A 10,686-nucleotide genomic window follows, 5' to 3' on the forward strand; every position below is an offset into this window, starting at 1 on the left:
CAATCACATGAATTTCTTCCAAGTAAATAGCAAGAAACTGTAACAAGAGATTTACCTGTGAGACAGGAAAGAGGATTTCTACTGCAGATCGGAATCCATCGGAGGACAAGAGATTATTTGTAGTTAAGAAAGAGACGAAGACAAACAAGTAAGAAAGAACGAGGAGGACATTTTGGCGCTTCTTTTGAGTCTCATACCCTTCTATGTTCTATTTTATTACCATAAAACCACCCAAAAAGGACCGTAACTTCTCGCCATGTCATCAAATAGCAAACTATCGCGATATATTGTTTCTTCAGCACTAGAAATTATTCGGTGCCAATAATCTAACGACGAGTTTACCACTTCCCGCGCTTGAAAAACTATCCGTTTTTCAGAGCCCTTGTTTTCCGGATTAGAAAATTTAATTGCGGATTGAAATTGTTTTTTACTGAAAAAAATTTATAATTTGTTTAAATAATGAGAGAAAAGGAACTTATTTGGCTTTAAATTTATTTAAAGTAATTGATTTTTATGATAAAATAATTGATTTATAATATAGCATCATAGGAGTGAGAAAAAAACTGAAAAACTAATTAAATTGAGAAAATAAAAAAAAATAACCGAAAAAACCGAACCATGAAAAAAAACAGATTAAACCGATTAAAATTTTAAAAAAACCGACCAGTTCGCTTTGGTTTCGGTTTTATAAGCCTGAAACCAAAAAACTGAATCCAAACCGAAAAAACTGGAAAAAAACAGAGTCAAATCGGTTTGAACCGGTTTTTTTCCTAAAAAACCGAACTGAAACCGGTCGGTTTGGTTTCGGTTTTTTTATAAAAAAATTCGGTTTGGTTACTTTTTTTTTATAAAAACCTAACCGAACAAAAAATAATCACCCCAAACATGTATCATAAAAATCAGTGCTAGAAAATACTTTAAACAAACTTGTAAAAAAGAAGTTATTAAACCATACATCTTTTGTCAAAAACATTATAAGAGTAAGATTTTTTTAGACATATGACTTTATTTAAATTGTTTAAAATACTGAGTAGTGGGTACTTATAAGATAATAGAATATTCTTGCACATCAGAATCCACCATCCAATAAAAAGAACAAAAAATTACAACCAGAGCAGTAAAGGCTCTAACCTCTTCAAATTGCTGGCTATGGGGTTCGAACCCATGCGCACTTATGTGCAGAAGATCTTAAGTCTTCCCCCTTAACCTCTCGGGCAAACCAGCTGATGGTGATGAGGTGGTTTGTTTATAGTATTAATACTAAAAACAAAACAGCATAAAGTCTCTCTCTCTCTCTAACTATTTAACATGGTATAATTATATAGAAAAAAGTATAAGTTATGGTTATTATTCATAATCTTAATTAGAGCAATCTCGCTTAATTTAATAAAATAGTTATTTAATCATTATCAATTTAAATTGATACTTGCCATTTAATTAAATATTATCCACTTGATGATAATGAACATCCAATTTTGATTAAATACTTATCATTTACTTAAATATCATCATCTTACAAGCTAATCTTCAAAAATTGTTTTAATCTAACCATTTGATTAAGTTGGGAATATTTTCAAATATATTAAGTCGCTTAACATGAACGATTTTAAAAATACTTAACATCATTAATCGACCCGTCAATCTTTTCATAATATATTAAGATAAAGATATAAGATATGGTGTGTATAGATAGATAGAATATAGATGGTTTCTATAATGCCTTAAGATCAATTACTTTTTTGTCATTAAAATAAACACGATGCTTTATTTCCGAGCCATTTAATTAAAGAAGAAAGTAGTAATTTCCAATTGAAATCAGCAAACTTTCCTATCTTCCTGAGTTTTAATGATGATGGTAATAGAATATACGAGAAAATAAATGGAAAGAATTCAACAGTTGACTGGATAGGTTAAGAGAATCAATGATTTTGTGTGATGAATAGCGGTGCGATCCCTCACAAATCCCAGACAGTGTAATAAAATTATTATTATGAAGAAAAGAACGAGAAAAAAAAAAACCAACGGGGGCTGACAAAAATTTTGAGCCTCCCAGCTTTTAATTTGGGTGTTGTTCATGAACAATATCAACTGATTCAGGAAAACACAACTACACGCTACAAATAGCAGTTTGCTTCAAAACTGTGTTACAAGGACTTGCCAATTACATGCTTAGGATCTACTAATCTGCCAACACAGACAACGCATTCTGAAATGAATGTCTAACGGGTATAATTCCTATCTAAACCCTAGCATCAAATATGCAGCCAAAGTACTTGTTTTTAACAATGTGCCAAAAGCATTTTGGATACAGCTCAATGTATGTACAGAATAGGAAAAAAACAAAATGGTACAAAACTGAAAGATCTCACTAGTCCTCAGCACCGGATGCAAGCTTTTGCCTCTTCCATTCACGTGCTTTTTCCAAGATTTTGAGATTATGTGCATGAGCTTCTTCTGGAAATACGTAATCTATGTATTCCTCGTACCTGCAAGAAAACATTGTTAGTCAAACTGATAGGAGGACAGGAGGAGAACGTAGAAAACTGAATGGCCAAAATCAGTAGCATTGAAATGGTGGAATATCAGTTCATGGACATGATATAAGGGCCAAGCTAAGCGAGCATGTTAACAATCAATCTCAAGTATAGATGTATGTATGTGACACCCAGTTTAAAAGGAGACTTCTATCAGTAGTATTGCTCCCAACATTTAAGTGACTGCTGGAAATTTTCAAAAAACCAACTAAATCCACTTGAAACTCAATCAACAAAAGCATTTGGCCATTGCAGTTGAAGTTACTTTTGCAATGTGCTTTTTTAGGCCACAGAGCATCAAAATATGGCTTTTGGGGTTTGTTGTTTAAATTCTTTTGGCATCAACAAACAAAAACATCAAAAAGCACCTGAAAAAGAATCAACAGCCTAAAAACAATTTTACAAAGACACCTTTAACCACAATGTAAGGCTCCTAACTTGTATCTGAACCACCACCTCCAATACATTCACAAACCATACATAAATCACGAATTAAAACACTGCTGCCTTTGGCATCATTGTGATAATTAAAAAAGAAAGAACAATGACAGAAGATAAAAGCACAAGTTGATTTACATACCCAGCCAGGCCATCTTCAGAAGCAATCTGCTTTCTCTTTTTCAGTTTCTTAGGCAGTTTAGGCTCAACAAGGCTAACATCACCTAGCTGCCCAAAACTTTTCTCCATGTCCAACCATTCATCTAAGAGCATAGCTCTTTCTTCTTTCAGTTCAGGGGCGGACATTCTAAAGTAGTTTAATGCTTTCTCAAAAACCCCTAAAGAAAAATACAAAGGGTAAGAACTTAACTAATTAGATATATAAGACCTGATTAAAGAGGTCCAGATGCCTTACTTCTTGCATTTTGAACACACAGCTTCTGTTCTTCCATGGCAGATGCCTCGAATTTAGCACAGCTGATCCAAACTTTTAGATGCTTTGTGCGATCCAAAAGTCTCTTGTAAAGTTCCCGAGTTCTATCGTATTCGCCCTCAGAGATTTCAAAATCAATGTATGCCTGCAGTCAGAGGAAAAACACATCATCATCAGTACTTATGATACCCTCCAACTCTTTAATCAATAAACGATAATACTTTCTCTAAACAAGAAAAGGAATCAAATCAGACAGCTCAGAGTTCTAGGTTGACAACAACAATGCTCCTACTTTACATAGTTTCCAAAAATAACGTCTTATAAACAAACTTTCACATTTCTTCCATTAAACTATATACTTAAAATAAGAGGAAACCTCACTGGCACACTGTAATGAGAAAAGATGGTGAATAACAGCATAACAAAGGCGACAATGGATTCAAAAGGGAATCACATAGATTGATTGGTAAAAGGAATGGCATTGAACTTGAGATAAACCAGCCAAAAGCAACTCAAAGCAGTTAAAGCAGTGCTTAAATGAGGAGACAGAGAAGGATCAGTGGAGCCAGGAACTGTACCAAGTGTTAATTCTTATCATTGGTAAAGGGTATATGGTTTTGCACCTAAGCTAAGTTCCTGGGCTAATAACAAAACCCCTGCTCTCTACAAACAGCACAGCTTTTTATGTGGTGAACTAGCAATGACTTCAAAGAAGTTAAAGCAGTACGTAAATGTCTGAAAGAGAAAACAAAGCACAGATATGATTGAAAGAAAAATGTGCTTTGCTACAGTTAAGTTTAATGTGTGAGAAATAAAAGATGGGGAAAGCATATATCAAGTGTGGGAAGCTTAAGTTGTTTGACAAAAATGTCTTAAGTTGTTTGACAAAAATGTCTTCAAAACATACAGAGAGGACTAGATTCAAACAAGCCATCAAATAAATATTAAAACTTACCATTACATGAACAAAGACACCTTAAAAATACAAATATCCATCTTGTGCTCTTTTTTTCATCACTAAGCATTCATCTATTGTTTCTAAATTTTGAACATGAAGGATAAGGAAGCATAACCACTTCTGCACTGTAGATTTATGATTATTGGCTCTACAATACACTTTCAGAACACATAATGAAGAATTCGGGTCTGACAGTCAACACAGGACATGAATTACAAATATGAACTCCTTAACTAAAATGGTGACAACAGATAAATTACCTTCCACAACAACTCTGGCATATCCAAGGCTGGCTGTGCTATAGCAAGCTCAAAAATAGATCGGGCCCGTTCAGTTTCACTCAAGGATCTCTCCAGCTCAGCATATTTGCTCCAAGCATAGCAATTCTCGGGCGACCACTCTAAATATTTCTCATAGAGTTTTCGGCAACGATCGATATTTCCAAGCTGCAGCTCAATCTCAATATATTTCTTAAATATCTGTTTGTCATCATGTAAAAGTGTCAGAACATATCAACATAGTGCAATAAAACTCATCAAGCTCTATTATCAGCCTAGGTTTTACCTTATCCTTAGGAGCTTTTCCAATGGCGTTACCTAAAACTTGTCGAGCTCCCTTCAGATTCAATTGTCGGATCTCAAATTGGGCTGCTAAAAGCCAAATTTTTGCAAATGAAAATATCTCATGTGGGATCAGATTCAAGCATTCCCTGAAAACATTTAAAGTGAATTAGAAAACTCATCAAAGTCAGTTAGATGTATGTAACAATGCACCAATCCCTTTGTCTTATAGTTATGAACTTATGATTATAACTATTTTTTCTTGTATCTTTTCAATTATTGACAATACAATGCAAATTTTGTAATCATAAGACAGAGAATGATAAAAATAAATATGCATGTGGGAAAGTATGGAGTGACCACTTGTACACAAAATTAGAGACAAAAAAATAATCCGCTTTACTTATGCTGCCGCATATAGTTAGCGTGTGCCATTAAGACAGTTGAGCAGTGTAAAGGTCTCTTAGAGAGTTAGAAAATGCATACAATATATGTTGCCCCCCAAAAAAAATAAAAAATTCAATGATATCATAACGATCCTATCAATAGACAAAGCACTTGAAAACTACATAGACTCCTATCAGACCTGTCCTCTGTTAGCAACTCATTTGACAGATAAGACAATAACATATCCACCTGTTCCTTGTTTAGTAAAGGGAAATCAAGAGCATTGTACCACCACCATCAACAGAAGGAACAAAAAAAAACAGAAACCAATATAATCAGAATAATCACATTAGCAAAAGCAAGCATACCTATATACCTCACGTGTTTGTTCTATATCTTCTGCATCGAGCTCTTCATAAAGGGCATAATTTATCCTAAACCATGCAAAATCAAGACATCATTAACAATTAACCAAATAAACCAGCCATCGTAAAGAACAAAATACCACAATTCAATATAAATTCCAGCTCCAAAACTTACCACAGATAAATATATCTCTGCCAGTATCTCTTCTCTTGGGCAGGAGGGACATTAGCAATTGCACGTTCATACACCTCTCTAATCCTCTCCTTATTCCCCACACTCTCCTCCAACCTAATATAATCAAACCACGCATCATAATTCAAAGGATTCTTCCTCACTTCATCTTCATACTGAAACCTCCTCTTGCCCACAATCGCATCCTCAATCCCTTCTTTATCACCATACTGTTTCTCAAATGCGACAAACTTCCTATACAAATCCTCTGCCCTCCCTTTCGGTATATGATCCAATGCAAATTTATAAATGCACCTCGCCCTCTCCGTTTCTTTGCACCTCTCTTCAAACTCTGCAAACGCAACAAACAACATCTCTGCCTCCTCATCATCAGCCAACTTCTCAACCGCCCTTTCATATACATTCCTTGCCCTCGCAACCTCCCCATTCTTCATCTCAAACTTGGCATACCTAATCCACGCACTCACCTTGGGATGACACTGAACAAACCTCTCAAAAATCCCCCGTGCACGTTCCACCTCATTATACCTCAATTCAAACTTTATATAGGAAAGCCAACCTTGCTGGTCCGGCATCCACCCCATCCATCTCTCGAAAATCTGCCTCGCTCCAGCAACATTCCCCAACATCTCCTCCATATGAATATACTTATACCAGAGCTGATCAATCCTGGGGAGAAGAGTGACCGCCCGGTCCCACACATTTCTGGCATGATTTATAAACTTGTTTTTCATCTCCACTTCCGCGTATTTTAGCCATAGAGTATGATTCCGGTAATCCACCTCGAGTGCACGCTCCCAAACTGAACGCGCGCGATTGAAATCCTTCTGCGACTCTTCCCACTGCGCGTACTTGATCCAAACACTGATGTTCCACCTCACTCGTCTAATTAAATCCTCGAATTCTTTCCTCTTGCGGAGACGGTAGTCGGCCAGTTCAGTCGAGTCTGTGATTTTCTGTTTGGGCGGTCGAATTTCAGCTTCTTGTCGTTCTCGTGCTTCGCGGAGGATTTGCTCCGCTGTGATTTGGATCGGGGCGGGGGTTTTGTTCTTCACTCGGGTCGGGCGGGGGAGCTTTACCTCAGTGTCTTTTCGGGTTAGGTAGCCGAGAGAAGGATCTCCGTCCCTATTGGAAGCCATGATTGGATAATTAAGGTTTGAAAAGAGAAAAATTTGGGGGTTAGGGTTAGGGTTAGGGTTTCTCTGTTTTGTGGTGTGTGTGAGCGAGCGACAGAGCGAGGAGGAGGAGGAGATTTTAAAGACTGGAAACGACGTAGTAACTGCAGTGCATTTTATGTGAAATCGAGAAGTAGAAGTTGGAAAACTTTCGAGTAAATTATTCTTTAATCCCTAGATTTTTAATGCTATGGCAGCTTAGTACATTTTGCTTAAAAGCTTACAATTTAGCTCTCGTTTAGGAATACTGCTCGAATAGAGGTTTGCTAAAATTCAGATTTTTTTATTAAAATTATTTTTTTATATTTTAAAATTATTTTGATGTATTATATTAAAAATAAATTTTAAAAAATAATCTATATATTATTTTGATATATTTTTAGATAAAAAATATTTTAAAAAACATTTATAATCGCGCTCTCAAATAACTCCAAAACTCTTGAATCTTTTTAATTATTATCTTATTGAAACATTTATTAATATGTGTCCATGTAACTTATATTAGGTTGCTAGTGTGATTATAGTGATTCGGATATAAGTGGTTGATTTTTTTAATTTTAAACTTTAAGGTATGAGAGCATGATTTTGACATGTTCATCAAACAAGTAAATATAAATATCAATTAAGTCTAATGGTTATTTATTATTCGTACCTTTTGAAAAGAGCTTGTTTATTTTTTTATTTTAAAAATATTTTTGAAAAAAATTGAATTTTTTTTACTTTTTTTTTACTTCAAATTTTATTTTATTTTTTTGTGTTTTTAAATTGTTTTAATGTACTGATGTCAAAAATAACTTTTAAAAAAAATATTATTTTAATGTATTTTTAAGTGAAAAACACTTTGAAAAGTAATCATTATCACAATAACAAATAGGCTTTAAATATTAAACCCAAATTCATCATACTAATTACATTAGTTCATGACCATTTTGTATTATTTGAGCTCGGATATTGTAAAATGTTATACAATCGATTGTCAGTTAGTTATTATTAGAGAAAATTATCTAATGATCATCTTGCAATTTATTCAATTTTATATTTTACCTTTGTTATTTTAAAAATCATAAAGAATATTCTTGATCAACAAATATTTTCAAATGAATTGAAATGACCAAAATGACCCTATATTATATATATATATATATAAAAAAACAAGTGACAACTTAAACATTGCTTTCTTTGATTTATTATCTCTATGTTTTCATAATAAAAAATCTATCTCTTTACAATCTAAACTAAACATAAATCCATCATAATTTGTTATTAGTGAGTTTAGTTATTGTTCAATATTGTTATTTCATTAGAAAATAGGTTTTATGACTCGATTTAACCAAATCAGTTTCAAATTTGTAATTGTTGAACCTTAAAGATCTAGAAGCTTAGAAACCTTAAAAAATCAATGTTTTTTGTTCAAACTTCAATATTTAGCCTCTATACCTGGAGACTATTTCATGGTAAGAGGTCTGGAGTCTTTGACAACCAAGACTAAAACCCCTTATGGTGAATATCTTTTAAAGCCTCCTAGATCTTACTGGATTAAAAGGTCCACTAAGATTGTATAGGTTTTGTAGAATCACAAAAACCATGTGAGGAAGGTTATTGATGAAGATATTCTTTATAGAAGTGAAATGCAAAAAGTTTATGTGACATATTTTTAAAGGCTCTTATTTATTATAAAATTTCTTTTAATAATTGTTTCGGAGATTTCATTCCATGCTTGTAATACATTTGTCATGTTGCATAATTTATTTTTATCAATGATATTTTCCTTATTGGTTCTAGAATGACTAAGTAGAGATTGTGCCTTTATTAGCTTCCAACTCTTTTATCGTTGTCGGTTGTTGTCTTATAAGGTGTTTAAGAGTGTAGTAATATTTACTTTTTAAGTGCTTTTTTGCTCGGACATCCATTAAAATAATATTTTTTTTATTTTTAAAAAAATTATTTTTTACATCAACATATTAAAAAAATTAAAAATAAAATTTAATTTTTTAGAAAAGTTTTTTGGAACGCAATTCCAAACAGTATCTTAATGGTTAGTACCTTATTGTTTCTTGAAAAGGAAGCGAGAGAGAAAGCTTTCAGTTGACCATATTTTGATCATAAAAAAAAATAATCAATTTTGGTGTCATCATTTTAAAGAAGGAAGTTTGATATATTTTGAGCTTTAACTATACCAAAGAAAAGTTAATCGGAACCCGAAAAGTTTTTTTATTCGATTTTTTTTTTATTTTAAATTGATTTGAGAGTGTTTTGGGTTGAAAATAGAATTATTAAGGTTTCTATAATGTGTTTGTAGGTTAAAACATATCAAAAATTAAATTTATTCACCTACTATTTTTTATCGTCTTGCTAGTTTTTTTTTTTTTCAATCAAGCACAATTAATAAAGTTACAAGAAATAGCATATGTCATTAAAAATAACAAAATCAGTAAAAAAAAATAATAAATTAATCTATTCCTTTGATAAAGCTCAAATGGTTATCTTACTAGGAATAACCGATCTTTAAAATACAAAATAAAAATAGAGGATACTACCAGAAGCATAGTACTATACTAGTTAGTACCTTGTGCTATGTTATGGATCAAACTAATTTTTTTTAATGAAAAAAAAAACTAAACGACAAAAAAAATCTAAGAACATATATTTTAAAAAAGAAATGGACACAGTGACGAATTGAATCGTTTTGGGCCAACCCTGATTAACTTATTAGACTCAAGACTCGGTTCTTGAGATAATAATAATTTAAAATAAAAAAAAATTGTGATCTAGATCATGTACTCCACTGAGTTCAATAATATTTTTTTAATTTAGTTTGATGATAAAAAAAAAAAAACTTTGAGAACCAAAATACTTGAAAACATGCCTCTTGTATAGTGAAAAAAAAAGAGGTTGAATTTTTTATTTCTATTTAAAATTTGATCCTCAAAGTTTTAATTTTATAGATCAATAAAATTAATTTTATTTTGTTAAATCGAGCATCAATTTAACGTCAAAAAGATTTTTTGACATAGCAAAAACCTTATATTAACTTAGTTTTATTTATAATTATAATTATATATGTAAACCTTTGGACTAAAATTTTATGAATTTGTTGAAAACATTACAATGAATTTAAATAAGTATTAATTGGAAAAAATGATTGTAGAGATTAAAATATATATGAAATTTATCAAATAGTGGTAAATCTTGATAGAAAAAATAATAAAATAAAATAAATATATAAAAGATTAGGGGAGAAATTTTATTGAAAAATAATTGTGGAATATAAATTTTTTTAGTGAATTTACGGTGTAATTTGTACCAATAGCCGGGAAATTATTCAAAATACTCAGGAAAACTTTGTCTAATGGAAAAACTATAAATAAACATAAAACATTTCAGCACCCCCTGTAAATTAAGGTGAATGGCCATTGGAGGCCATTGAAGAAGAAATTAAGCTCTCGTCCTCTCATTTTCTTGCAATTCCACATAAATCTTTTCTAAAGTTAGGGTATTAAGGGTATTGTAAGGGTGATAAGTGGGGAATAAACACCTTAACATAATATTTGAAAAGGTTTAAGAGAGAGAAAATTATGCGTTAATGAGAAAAATAACAGAATTTTGGTAAAGGAAGAAAATCAAATTAAGAGCTTTGCAAAGG

General features: G+C 32.2%; 1 protein-coding gene and 1 non-coding gene across 2 annotated transcripts; both read right to left on the bottom strand.

Moving 5' to 3' along the window:
* Positions 1 to 1,141: 1,141 nt before the first annotated feature.
* TRNAL-UAA (transfer RNA leucine (anticodon UAA)) lies at positions 1,142 to 1,224 on the bottom strand. The gene has a single exon. It is a non-coding gene; the product is annotated as a tRNA-Leu (tRNA).
* Positions 1,225 to 2,015: 791 nt separating this feature from the next.
* Positions 2,016 to 7,126, bottom strand: LOC7479272 (uncharacterized). The gene is made up of 7 exons (XM_002299456.4): positions 5,851 to 7,126; positions 5,679 to 5,744; positions 4,928 to 5,072; positions 4,624 to 4,842; positions 3,388 to 3,550; positions 3,115 to 3,310; positions 2,016 to 2,486 (listed from the first exon to the last, which is right to left on the bottom strand). The coding sequence occupies exons 1-7, from the start codon at positions 7,005 to 7,007 to the stop codon at positions 2,369 to 2,371; spliced, it is 2,064 nt and encodes a 687-aa protein (XP_002299492.2). The 5' UTR covers positions 7,008 to 7,126; the 3' UTR covers positions 2,016 to 2,368.
* Between the last annotated feature and the right edge of the window lie 3,560 nt (positions 7,127 to 10,686).

The sequence above is a fragment of the Populus trichocarpa genome, chromosome 1, assembly GCF_000002775.5.
Source record: "Populus trichocarpa isolate Nisqually-1 chromosome 1, P.trichocarpa_v4.1, whole genome shotgun sequence".
Classification (NCBI taxonomy): domain Eukaryota; kingdom Viridiplantae; phylum Streptophyta; class Magnoliopsida; order Malpighiales; family Salicaceae; genus Populus; species Populus trichocarpa.

Coding starts and splice junctions, on each gene's coding strand:
- LOC7479272 (XM_002299456.4), bottom strand. CDS start 7,007: ATGGCTTCCAATAGGGACGGAGATCCTTCTCTCGGCTACCTAACCCGA. Junction 3,551..4,623: donor TGCCAGAGTTGTTGTGGAAG/GTAATTTATCTG, acceptor CTCTGACTGCAG/GCATACATTGATTTTGAAAT. Junction 3,311..3,387: donor GTGTGTTCAAAATGCAAGAA/GTAAGGCATCTG, acceptor ATTTTTCTTTAG/GGGTTTTTGAGAAAGCATTA.